The sequence below is a fragment of the Lolium rigidum genome, chromosome 5 (genome assembly GCF_022539505.1).
Source record: "Lolium rigidum isolate FL_2022 chromosome 5, APGP_CSIRO_Lrig_0.1, whole genome shotgun sequence".
Classification (NCBI taxonomy): domain Eukaryota; kingdom Viridiplantae; phylum Streptophyta; class Magnoliopsida; order Poales; family Poaceae; genus Lolium; species Lolium rigidum.
In genome coordinates this window covers 54,191,427-54,204,715 of record NC_061512.1, presented here as the reverse complement: position 1 = coordinate 54,204,715, position 13,289 = coordinate 54,191,427, and the positions used below count along the sequence as shown (strand labels likewise).

The 13,289-nt window shown below is 43.0% G+C and overlaps 2 protein-coding genes across 2 annotated transcripts; one reads left to right on the top strand and one right to left on the bottom strand.

The window, feature by feature from the left end:
• The first annotated feature begins 362 nt into the window (after positions 1–362).
• Positions 363–11,156, top strand: LOC124652982 (cleavage stimulation factor subunit 77-like). Its single transcript, XM_047192033.1, has 22 exons — positions 363–424; positions 552–614; positions 720–829; positions 1,127–1,227; positions 1,336–1,397; positions 1,486–1,626; positions 1,856–1,984; positions 2,765–2,811; positions 3,188–3,251; positions 3,767–3,887; positions 5,150–5,208; positions 5,314–5,382; positions 5,468–5,608; positions 6,798–6,862; positions 7,058–7,154; positions 7,442–7,501; positions 8,202–8,354; positions 8,791–8,863; positions 8,940–9,050; positions 9,210–9,320; positions 10,278–10,472; positions 10,670–11,156. The coding sequence occupies exons 1-22, from the start codon at positions 374–376 to the stop codon at positions 10,843–10,845; spliced, it is 2,199 nt and encodes a 732-aa protein (XP_047047989.1). The 5' UTR covers positions 363–373; the 3' UTR covers positions 10,846–11,156.
• A 628-nt stretch (positions 11,157–11,784) lies between these two features.
• Positions 11,785–12,876, bottom strand: LOC124651626 (protein rough sheath 2-like). Its single transcript, XM_047190676.1, has one exon. The coding sequence runs from the start codon at positions 12,874–12,876 to the stop codon at positions 11,785–11,787; it is 1,092 nt and encodes a 363-aa protein (XP_047046632.1).
• Between the last annotated feature and the right edge of the window lie 413 nt (positions 12,877–13,289).

The following is a 13,289-nucleotide window of genomic DNA, read 5'->3' as shown; positions in this document are numbered from 1 at the left end:
AAAAAAATCGCTGAAAATTTTGAAAACTAGAAAATATATGACGACTATGCAAAATGCAAACTTTAATTTGCCCAAGCTGACATCTTGTTTTGGCTAAACAGTCCCCTCCCTTCACCCAAGCTCTCCGCCGACTCGAAGGCTCGAACCTCTGGTCGCTCAGACCCCCTCTTCCTCGTCGGCGTGGAGCGGAGGCCCAGTTCCTCCAGCCTGATTGCGATTCTTCCGTGGGTAAGCCCTACCACCTTACTTTCGATTCATCCCTCTTTCTCCCCTCTCGCCGCGAGCAATCGAATCAAAACCCTCACCGGCTATCAGTATTTGCACCTGATTCCCCCCTGATATTTCGTGCAGGAATCCGGCGGGGGCGGCGGCGATGGACATCTACAACGTCGAGGCCGCCGAGATCCTCGCCAACGAGGCACTTGTAAGCCCAATCACCACCCATTCACTTCTCTATCGCGCGTGCCCTTTCCCCCCTTCTGACCGGGATGACCTATGCTGGCGAGTTCCCTGAGCTAATCCTGCCCTGCCCTTCCCTTCCCTTCCTTCAGCAGCTCCCCATCGCCGAGGCCGCCCCCATCTACGAGAAGCTGCTCGCCACCTTCCCCACCGCGGTGAGTCCACTTGAACTTTCCACCACATGTTCATTTGTCTGTGCTGCTGCTCTATCTTTACCCCTTTGCCAATCCTCTGGAGCTGAGACTTGAATATGCGTACAGGTGAAGTACTGGAAGCAGTACGTTGAAGCCTACATTGCCGCAAACGACGAGGAAACTGCCAAGCAGATATTCAGCAGATGCTTGCTCACCTGCCCTCACATCAATCTCTGGTGAGGGGATTCCACATTTTATTATCATGATATATATGTCCACATGCCCTAGTTCGCTTTCTTCGTTAGGCCAGAAATTCCGTCATTGTCGCTCTAACATGTTCTTCCCTTAATGTCGCGCGCGGGGTGTCACTTTTCTTTCATTTCACCTTCATTGTTTTGTGAATCCATAAACGATGAGTGTGCACCTCGTATTGCTCTTAGTTATGACTGACATATTCTTCCCAAAATAACTTTTCCAGTTTGCCAGCAACTCCAGTATTGACATTAGCTTATAGGGTTGGGTGTAACTTGCAGGCGTTGTTACATCAACTTCATTAAAAGAGTAAACAGTAAAAGGGGCTCTGAGGGTCTGGAAGAAACAAAAAAGGCTTTTGACTTCATGCTGAACTATGTTGGTAAGTATAAAAACTTCTAGCAAGCGCTGACCTCTGATAATAGGCAAGTGCCTTGTATTGTGCCACTTTTGCAGTGGATTTTTGAACTAAGAAGCTTCATTCTGCCAGGCAATGATGTTGCATCTGGCCCTGTTTGGATGGAGTACATTGCATTCTTGAAATCAATGCCGGTTTGTATTTCTTCATTTTCCTGTTCAAGCATTGTGTTCATGTAACCGTGTTTGAATTATTTGCGGTTCCTTGTTTGAAACTATTCAGGTTGTGACGCCCCAGGATGAGTCACGCCGCATGACTACTATAAGGAAAGTATACCAGAAGGCAATTTTGGTCCCAACTAGTCATGTCGAGCAGCTGTGGAAGGATTATGACAACTTTGAAAATTCCGTTAGTCGCACCTTGGTAATTGCGTTTACATTTGGATCATTCGGTCATTTTTATAAGCAGTTAGCATATAAACTTCAAACATTCAAACCCTAGTGTGAAGCTTCAGTTTCAGTACATTGATGTGTCAGTAGTGTTTACTGAACTCCACATACTTTGCTATTTTATTTTATTAAATCTCAAGACAATGCAAACCCTGTCTTGTGTGTATTTCATATAGACTCATCGTAATATATCCATTTTCCAGGCAAAAGGCTTGCTATCTGAATATCAACCAAAGTTTAACAGTGCTAGGGCGGTATATAGAGAACGGAAGAAGTACATTGACGATATCGATTGGAGCATGCTGGCCATCCCCTCTACAGGCTCCTACAAGGTAAACGGTTGATCAGGCCCTAACGCCGATTTACATTAGGTGTGGCAGTCTACAATACTGACTTTTACAAAATGGTTATGTTTTGTTGATAATTATTTCTATTTCTCAGTTACAAAAATTCATGATTATAGTTGTCGTACAAGTTGTCTTATCCATTTTCTTATTGTCACTGTTGATTCTTGTAGGGAAAACAGTAGGGTAAAACAAAACCGTGTCTTTTGATTGCAAACTTAGCAATTGGGTGTTCTAGAAAAGCTGGATGACAAGATTTATCTATCTCATTGTCGAACTGACCTACCTCTACCTGAAGTTTCAACATCCTTACTCCCCCACTCCAGTGTACAAATTTAAACGTTACCTTTTGTATGAATATGGTAGTAAATTTGTAAAAAAGTACAGTAAAAGTATGTTCAATCGCAAACCTAGTGATACTGTCTGCACCTTCATATTTTAGTTGCCAAAGATAGAGAAGTTTGACTGCACCCTTTCGAAAATATCATCGATTTTTGAACGAGGTAGTTTTCTAAAAGATATCTTCTTAGTTTGAATAAACAACTCACTGTATCAATTTGAAGTGAACACAATTGAAATGCTTTGAGACTTAAAACTAATGTTTTCTCTTTCCATACTCGGCTTTATTCTATCATCTTGTTTAGTTTATTGGTCATGCCCACTGAATAGGTATTTGAAAAGTACATTTATTTTGTTATGTATTCTGGTAGAGTGGTAGATGCATGACCAGTATTTAACTGGCAGGTAACTTGCTAATCTATTTGACAGGAAGAGCAACAGTGTATGGCATGGAAAAGACTTCTGACATTTGAGAAGTGAGTAAACATCTGTGTCAAATATGCAAGTGTAATCATGATTCAAAATTTCAGCAGAAGATTTTTGTTTGTTCTAATTCTTTAAGGGACATTTTATTTCTTTGTTGTAGAATGTAGATTTAGAGCAGGTAATCTTTGTTTTTCATTTTTTTCCTCTGCCCTAGAAGACTATATTTTGCTTATCATCTCCCTAATTTATCTGCATCCTCTCCTTGAGCTCTTTATTTCCTGGATTAGATCCTATGGGGGCAAGTTATTGAGTATGCCATGTTTCTTAATTCTAACTTGATATATCAGTTTGTCACCTTCTACCACTCAGTTCTCTCTGAGGTTACTCCCCACATTTCTGCTAACACAAGTATTTTGTTTACTGTAGGGGGAACCCTCAAAGAATCGATGCTGCAGCTGCTAATAGGCGTATTACATTTACTTATGAGCAAGTAAGCCAACATCTGTCTGTACACTTGGATTCACTCTGAAATAGTGATGATTGGCATAGTATTCCAGTTAGGCATTCTGATACATTGTGGTCAACTGATCACATGGAGGCATGTCTAAACGTGCCATGTATAGTTTTTTTTTCTTTTGTGGTTGAAGTTTTTTGAGCTTTCTTGCCCAAGATATTGAAAATAATAGTTCACATACATATGAAGGTGCAATGCTCAACCACTCCATGACCATAACCATATCAATTTGATTGCGATAATCAGAATGTTGCTTATGGATATCAGCTCGATATGGTTATGGTCGTGGAGATTTATATCGTGGTTGAGCATTGCGGCTTCATATGCATGTGAAATATTCTTTGTTTGTCACAAATATCCTTATGAACAGAGGGGCATCAAGATTAATTTCCCTGTGTAGTGTACATTGGTCGCATTCAAAGTGAATGACTGTCTTTGGGTGTTACAATGGGGACATACTAACCAAGTGTACGACTTGTTCTTACTTTCAGTGCCTAATGTATCTTTACCATCATCCTGATGTATGGTATGATTATGCTACGTGGCATGCAAAGAATGGTTCTACGGATTCTGCAATCAAAATATTTCAGCGCGCTGTAAAAGCACTCCCTGGTAATTGAATATCCTGCGAAATTCTCTTGATCAATTCAGTTGTGATGTCCACTTCTGTAGTCAGTGCATCCTCCTGGAAGCTAGTGTCGATCTGATTTACTGAGAGATTGTGAGCATGCTATCAGGATTGTGGAAAGATCCGCAGGAAAACAAACTTATGGAATTACGATTTCACTCTTGTTCGATCTCTTGATTTGTTTATATATATTTTTCGATAAAGGGTGTTTTATTACTTAAAAGGTTCGATAAAGGATTCGCTTATATCTAACAACCTTAGCTCTGTTTGGATGAGCCAGGGTTCGATGAGCATTAAACTTTACTACTAATTTGAACTGGATCAGGCCCAATCCCAGTTCACCTAAAGAATGTTGACTGACTGGAATTAAATAACTGATTGGTAATTGGTATGTACTCTGGGGCGGCAGTCCCTAGGATGATATAAAGGAAAGTTAAGTACAACTTCCAGGAAGGCTGAACACATTTCTAAGGAGAATATCAAGTTATAATCCCCAGGACCAACTATGTGAATATGTGATGAGAGCTGATATGTCAGAATTCGTCACTGTTCAGTTCACATCTTAGATCAAGACATATACCCTCGTATTATATATGTAATTATATACATTCGATCATATGCATGCGTGAAAGACAGATACTTGTATCTTGGTCTATGCGATCCTTTTAATGATCTGCGTGAATGTATTCATGCGTGCACACAGTGTTGATATCCAGTTCGGTAGTCAATGATTGTTAGTGTGAGGCTTATTTATTTCCTGATGTGTTGTTAAATTGGATTGGTAGCTGCTGCTCCTAGTTCCTGTTTATCTCTTGTACTGATATAACCAGCAACTCTTAACTTTGTCAATAGATCAGCAAGATTTTGTCTGATTCGGATTGGTAGCAGCTCGTCATAGTTACTTATGTGTATTCTGTGACTGACGTAACTACTAAATTCCAACTTCATGTGATAGGCTATAATAATTTGAATGTTAGGTAAAATGAACATTAATTCATCATCCAGAGTTCCAGACACACACCATGAATGACATCGTATCCACAGTATTGTACAACTGATTCTGTGTTTTTTTTGCTAATTATTTTGTTATCATAACAATTCTCCAGTTTAAATGCCAGTCATGTTTGCACTGAGTTGTGAGTACTAGAGTACAACGCTAGTTACTTTAGATGGCTGTTTTAACTGAAATGTACTGTAGCATTTATTCATTTCCGGACCTGATTATTTTGCCTATTACTTTTTGTAGGTTCTGAAGTACTAAAATATGCCTTTGCTGAACTGGAAGAGTCTATTGGGGCAATTCAGGTTTATTTGCTTGATTTTTCTCTACAATGTGTATCTGAGCACTTGCATACTTTTACAGGTACTCTTAAGATGATCATTAATTTTCTGACATGGCATGCGTTGCAGCCTGCTAAGACGATATATGAGTCTCTTGTAGCTGAAAATGCAAGCATGACATCACTTGCACATATTCAGGTTTGTTACCATTACTATTTTACATGTACTCATGATTATGGCTACAGTGTCTGGTATCTTTAGTGTTCTGTTATTTGTATTGCAGTTTATTCGGTTTCTAAGGAGAACTGAAGGCATTGAAGCGGCTCGCAAGTACTTTTTGGAAGCTCGGAAGTTGCCAAGCTGCACCTATCATGTGTATGTTGCTTATGCTACAATGTCATTTTGCCTCGACAAAGATGCGAAGGTTGTTAACTTGATGACATATGTGCATACACTTTTTCCTTTACCAAGCACTGTTAGTTTAAACCTTTGGAACTTTGTGCCAGGTAACTTGTCATCCTAACTGGTACAATGCAGTTACATCCATTCTTTCATGGTACTTAGGGGAACGTCCTTTTGTATTCTGTCCATCTCAGTTAGTTTTCCAGCTCATGCAGAGAGGATCAAGTAGGCATGGCATACCCTTCTTTTTGTGCTATGAAGTACCTTACCAACCATCGAAAAGGGTTTGGTAAAGATTATCAGAGGGTTGAGGTGGACACTTAGACCTGCTTAGAATGGTGGTCTTTGATGCCGGCACCCTAGTTTTTGCTGGAATTTCCCTCAGTTAGTATGTATCCCTGCCTGCAAATAGCATGGGGTATAAGTTGGCCACAGTGGCGGAGCCAGGAACGAAGCAAGACGGGTGCTAACTTATGTGTCATGCAAAAAATATTTTATTGCATGTAAAAATCGTAGTAAACATACATTACCATGACACTAACACACATACTCTAATAAAATAACAATTGAAAATCTTTGAAAAATTCCAGATACAAAATAGATGGATTTTTTTGAAAATTGGGGAATGAGCGCATTGGAGGAAGCGGATCGTCGGAGAGGACACAGAACAGAGCGGCAGACCTGCGCTCTAGGGGGAATTGATGTCGCAGCACTTGACATTTTCAGAGGAGACAAAGAAGAGCGAGAGAGGTGGAAGGGATGTTGTGACCTAGGAGTCTAGGACATCAGCTATCGCTGACAATCGAATGTGTGTTGCATGGGAGAAACGGAGACTCTTGAGACCACCCACCAAGCAAACTCCTCCAGTGGGCCATGTGCTGCAGTAGGCCAACTGATTCTCATAGACTTTCTATTAGCTGGACCTTTGTACTCAGTGTACGCTTTTATAAACTTTGCTGGAACGGTGTTACTGCCCGGGTAGCACCGGCTACAGCTCCGCCCCTGGTTGGCCATAAAGGTGCAATTCGTAACTTGCATACTTCAAACTGCCAGTTGCCATCATAGTAATGAAAACTTAATTGCTGAATAATAAGGTCTAATATATTAATTTACGCTGCAGTTTTTCACTTGTATTAATGTCGCTTCTTCCAGTTTGCAGTTACTCACTTATCGTGTACGTGTAGTATCTGCTAAATAGCATTCCCATGTAGGTGGCTCAAAATGTTTTTGAAGCTGGTTTAAAGAAATTTATGCAAGAGCCAGGATACGTCCTTGAGTAAGTATCCATTCAGCTTAACAAAAACTTAAATTAATTGTATTTTGGTTCACGAGCATGAACCAAATGTCTGCCGACTAGTTATTTTATGCTACTTATTTTGTTTTCATCTATTGGCAGTTGAAAAGGGTTCATTTCAGTCACGTTAAATACAAGTCAAATTGTTTAATTATTGAGACTCTTGCTATGATTCAGATATGCCGACTTCCTGTGTCGCTTAAACGATGATAGAAATGTACGTGCTTTGTTTGAGCGAGCTCTGAGCTTACTTCCTCCTGAGGAATCCGTAGAGGTAAATATTTTGTTCTATTTGATCGCAAGTTACTCAGTATTTCTATATTATGAGAAGGTGATGCGCACTTTTCAGAAAATATCTTAATTGGCATTAGTGTCCCAGGCTCCCAGCAGCAGCAATAGCAATAATATAGAGCATTTCCACCTTTTTTGTGGTGCACGGCATAGCCTCGGGAGCTCATGTTGTTGGATATTTGTTATAGAGGTGCAACATGCAAATAGATATAGATATAGATTCATATGTTTGTCTATTAGTTGTCTGAATATGTTGTTATTCTCCTGTAGGTATGGAAACGGTTCGCTCAATTTGAGCAGATTTACGGGGATTTGTCAAGCATGTTAAAGGTACGAAAATTTAAGCAAAGTGCACATGGATGTTATCATTGCATTAGTTTGAATTGGAGTGCATTTTATCTTTAGATGGTTTATATTTAAGTAAATCTAATTTGTTAGGTTGTTAATTGCAAGTTGCAAATAAGAGTTTCTTATGTTTGCATTTAACCGTTAATGACTTAAGTCCTAGTGAGGGTTCCCTCCCTTTCAAATCTGCTGTCCATGCTCTCCTTGGCACCAGTAGTAGATGATACCTATTGCAATTACATTCTTTGAGGTCTTACAACTGACCTGCTCAATACTTTGGTTTGGAATTGCCACCTACTGAACCTTACAGCACTTGTTCTGCAAAACTTTCGTCTAAAGGAATAAGGCAATAGTATAATATGCATGTACAGCAATTAAGGTTCCTGCCAGGTTTGGTAGAGAGCAGTAGACCATGCTATGGTTCTGTCAATTTTGGAAACAAAAGCAAACTTTGCAAAAGCTCGAAACCAAAGGAGGGTCTGTTTATTTTTGTATTTGCAGTTCTGTACTATCATCTTATGCTCTTGTTCCTTACCTGGCCAATTCACTGTATGGTCAGTTGCTGCAGATGAACGCATGTATAATAGCCGTTTTCATTTCCTTTTTTATGTTTCTGAGTTTTTTTCTTGGGAAAAAACTGCAGCTTTTTTATGGATTTTTATTTATATAAAATTTGTTTTCTCAGGTGGAACAAAGAAGGAAGGAGGCTTTATCTAAGACATCAGAAGATGCCTTATCGTCGTTAGAGAACACACTATATGACATTGTTTCTCGATATAATTATATGGATCTTTGGCCATGCTCATCAAAAGAATTGGATTATCTGTCAAGACAGGAGGTATATTGACCATTCTATATCAAAAAAATTGCCTTAGCCATGTATTTCTAAGCCTAACATGCCTTCTTGATTCCCTGATCGCTGAATGACTCCTTATTGAATGAACTATGAACTTTATAAAAATCATTGAATCTGCGTAAAAGATACATTTGTGTTTTTGACACATGGCATTGATTTGCAACTTCACAGCAACAATTGCAGGACATGCTTTTCAAGCATGCCCATAAATAATAAGCTGGATGACATCATTTAGTACTGATATTATACCTAAATTGGATGTACCCCTCAAGTTCTCTTCTAATTTGGCCAAAGAATGCAATTGCGCCATTGCTTTATGTTTCTGATGCGGGCTATATTTTTATGGAACTTCAGAGTCCATGTTTGGTTTCCATTGACAAATCTTGCGTGTAATGCTTTCTTCGTGTTGATATCGCAGTGGCTTGCAAAGAACATGTCTAAGAAGAGTGACAAGTCAGTTATGCTAACTAGTGTTGTTGGCCCTACCTTAGGTAATCTGCTATCTGTTAATTGTTTTTGGCAACAATAGTAAAGTGGTTGCTGACTATACCTACATTTTTGGCTCAGATAAAGGCAATGTTGGGGTTGGTGCGAATGCAAAGTTATTACCCTTGTCTGCAAGAGTTGTTCGTCCCGAGACTTCTCGAATGATTATTTATGATCCTAGACAGATAAAAGGTATGAATGGCTGCATAATTATTATTTTTTATAGAAAATCGGATGCATAGTTATTTGATGAGAAAGAACCGGATGCATGGATATTCCAGTTGTAACTGCATCAACTGTTCAGTTGCATTTGCCTATCTCACTCATGAGGCAGTGTTGTTAATTTATCAGGTCCAGTGATTACAGCCACATCCAGTGGGTACACAAAGGAGGTTGACGATATATTCAAAATGCTTTCTCCACCAATAATGTCCTTCATCACGAATTTGCCTGCTATTGAAGGTACGGTTGCATGACTGCATGAGTACTCATTGTCATCTCTTGCATAGCCACTAAGAACGATGTAAACGGAAACGTAATCGAGTGACACCTTCAATGTAAACGGTATCGACAAATAACGTAAACTGTTTGGTTACGACATTGGTAAAGCCTGTAGTTGGTTCGTGGAGTTCACAAACTGTTTGAAAATTTTCAATTAATTAAAGGAACAATTCGGGAGATCTCAATCAAGAAGACACACAGAAGGAGCCGCAACTTTTTAGATCTCAATGGAGCCGCAACTTTTTAGATCTGATCGAAGGAGTAGCCAGGCCTCTCACCAGTAAATAAGGGTAGGACACTGCGATCGACCGGGGCGATCTCTGAATCCGCGGAGCGAGGGAAGCTGGGGATAGAATCATTCATGCCTTGGGGGAAATTGGAGATCGGGCACTTGAGGCTGGGGAAGGAGAAGACCAAGGTGGTTGCCTGTGGCGGGCGTCTGAAGCATGGACGGAAATGTCATGGAGAAGAAGGCGATAAGCTAGAGAGAGAGAGAGAGAGAGATGGTGTTATTGTGATCTGATTACACCCGCTATGTCCTGGAAACGGATTTGCACAGGGGAGGGATCTGATACCGTTTTATCAAATTACAGAGCTTACTAAACAAACAAGATTTAACAGTACCTGTTACCAGCGTTATCAGATAACTTTACAAACCCACCAACCAAACACCTTCTAAAATCTTTGCCAGATGCTATTATATTGAGAGCATGGGAACCGGTCCATGCTTAATCAAGACACTAGCATAGGCTTGGTGCATGTAGTGTGTTGGTTGAGAAATGTTCAGTAGTTTAAACTACTTGTGAGCATGCTCTTTATTCTCTAATTGAGAACATGGTTATGAAATAAAAAATCACAATCTTGGATATTGATCTGCCAAAATATTGCTGTGCTGAATTTGTATTCTTCTCTTAACAGGTCCATCACCAGATATAGACATTGTGCTTGGCGTCCTACTGCAAAGCACATTGCCAGCAGGACTTGATGTTGGCAAACCTTCTGGTCCGGTTCCTGGCGCTACCACTACTGACCTCTCGGGTCCTCGGAACCAGAATGGATCAGTTCATAGACCTCCAAGAGATGGGCAGCCCACGAAAAGGAAGGCCATTGAAAGTACTCTCCCTCCCCTCTCCAATCTTTGCTGTCCAGAAAGCCGATGTTATGTTTGCATGTTAAGCTCAAAGGGCATTTTTCGAGCTATTTACAAGTGATTCATGTTGAAGTTTTATAGTTCACTACGGACGGTCTAACCAACACAAATATGAAGGGACATTTTGGGTCCGTAGTCTAATCGGTGTTGAATTATGCAGGGCAAGAGGAAGAAGATGCAGCAGCAGCGGCGCAGAACCGAGCGATGCCCCGAGACATATTCAGGCTCAGACAGATCCAGAGGAGCCGGGGTGTGGCTCCTGCTCAGTCGGGATCCGCGGCGATGTCCAGTGGAAGCATGTTTTCTGGGGAGCAATCAGCCAACAGCTCAAGCTAGTACACTTGATGTGTAGCTAGTTCTCTGGCTGCATGTAGCTACTAATATATGATATACTCCCTCCTTTCCATGAAATTTGTCTGAGATTTGTCAAAATTTGGATGTATCTAGATGCTATTTGGTGTTCAGATGCATCCGAATTTAGACAAATCTCATCCAACTTTCATGTGATGGAGGGAGTATATCACATGTAGAAAGATGGAACTAAAATGACATAGTACTTGCTAGGGCCAGGCTTAGTTAGTTTATGTTAGCCAGCCTAGGCTAAAACAGATCTTTGATTAGCTGATCAAGCAGCTGGTGTGACAACAGAGCTTCTCCTGTCTTCCAGACTGCAGTGTTATGTTCTGAGTTACGATATGTTGCCTTGATTAAACAGCGCTTTGATTGAATTGATGAATACCATTTAATGGAGAACACAGCCAACAGTTTCTGACTGCAGATTTTCATACTGACGACCTTTTTTGATGTGAAATTCTCCTCTTTATTATTGATAAAGACGTACCCGTAGTTGAACTTGATGCCAAAATATAGTTCCTTGATGCCAAGAGTATAGTTCCAAATTTGGTCGTTCAAACTGGCCTACTGCATTTGCTCAGTACATCAACTGAAATCGAATTGAGAATTTTGTACGTACAAGTCTCATCCTGATGACCACGATCGAATAATTTTGATTTGAACTCATCTTGTTTTCAAAATGCTTATTTATTGCTAAGAAACGATGAACAATTGGCATGATCTAAGACTGGCCGAAAAGAAGTGAAATTACGACAGTAGCAACGGCATTACATTTCTGATCAGCTAGACTAGAGTGAGAGAAGTGAAGCTTCCAATGAAGAAACAGAAAACTAAAGATGTGCAACGAACAAGCCATCGCTGTGTTTTTGGATGTCGGGAGTGCAACAAAGAAAGCAACCAGCAATGGCCGCGGCGGGGCAGTCACCGGCCGTTCATGTCACCGGGAGACCAGCGGCGGCAGGAGGAGCCGACCTGCTCGAGGAACTTGGTGAGGCGAGCGTGCTTGGCCGCCCACTGCTCGGCCATCTTCTGCTCCTTGAGCTCGGCGTCGCGCCGGAGCCCGGCCACCTTGTCCCGGTACTCGGCCTCCAGGCGCTCCGCGGCGGCCGCCTGCTCCTCCCACAGTGCTCGCATCTTGGCCTCGAACTCCTCCGCGGCCTCCCGGCGCCGGCACGCGCGCTCCGACTCCAGCTGCAGCTCCACGCGCTTGAGCCGCCACGCCGCCTCCTTCCGGTGCGCCGCCCACGCGCGGTGCCCCTCGTCCAGCTCCCGGCAGCACTCGGCCAGCTCCGCCAGAGGAGGGGGAGGAGCTTCCGCCATCATGGCCGTGGAAGGCGGCGGCGGCCTACCGTACCCGAACGCCGCGCCGCCGTCCTCCATCATCTGCTGCTGCTGCTGCATCCACGGCGCGGCGGGAGCCGGAGGCGCGGCGACCGCGGACGCGAGGCTGAGCGTGACGGACGGCGAGGGCGTCGGCGGGGCCGGAGCGACTGCCGCGCCGCCGTTGGCGGACGACATCCATGGCGGCAGCATGGGCGCGGCCATGAGGTGGTGGTCACCGCCCACTCCCACTAGTTGTTGCCTCTCCTTGACGAGCTTCTCAGCGAAGTTCTCGAGCAGCCACTCGTACCGTCCCCTCTCGTCGGGGCTGGGCTCCGGGTTGGGGCGGCGGCTGTCCCTGATCTCCCGCTGCTGCTTCTCCTTGAACACCTCCCACCACTTGCCGAGCCGCTTGGCGGTGCGCCCCGGCACCTCGGCGGCGATCTTCTTCCACTTGTTGCCGTGCTTGGCCTGGAGGCGGATGACGAGGCGCTGCTCGTCGTCGGTGAGGGAGCCCTTCTTGATCCCGGGGCGGAGGTAGTTCTTCCAGCGCTCCAGGCAGGACTTGGCGTCGCGGTCCAGGGCCACGTTCATCCGCTGCGCCACCAGGTTCCACTCCCGGGGGCCATACTGCCGGACGTACGAGCGGAGGACGGCGTCTTCCTCAGGCCGCCACCGCTGACGCTCCTTCATCGACGACGACGACTCCATCTAGGACAAGGCGACGCAGGCCATCGCACATCCCACCGATTCCTCACTCCTCATAATGCACTCTGCATGTCCATATCCATCCATCCAAGGGACAGAAAAAGAAAAACATCTAATTAGCTCATTTCAATGCAACAAAAATATTACAAATGACTACTCAATGGATTGTAAACACACACAAACAAAGACGATGAAATCAAGAAAATACAAGCATTGCTTCCGATTGGGATGATCTGGTCTGACAGAGGCGCAAGTGTATTTTCAGTGAAGAACAACAGCTGCTGCCGCTTGCACAAGCTGAACAGTGCTACTGAGCAGTGGGGTGCTACTGAGCGGCCGCTTTATTCATTGCATTGCAGCTGCGGTGATAATCTTGAGAGGGACGAAACGAAAAAAGT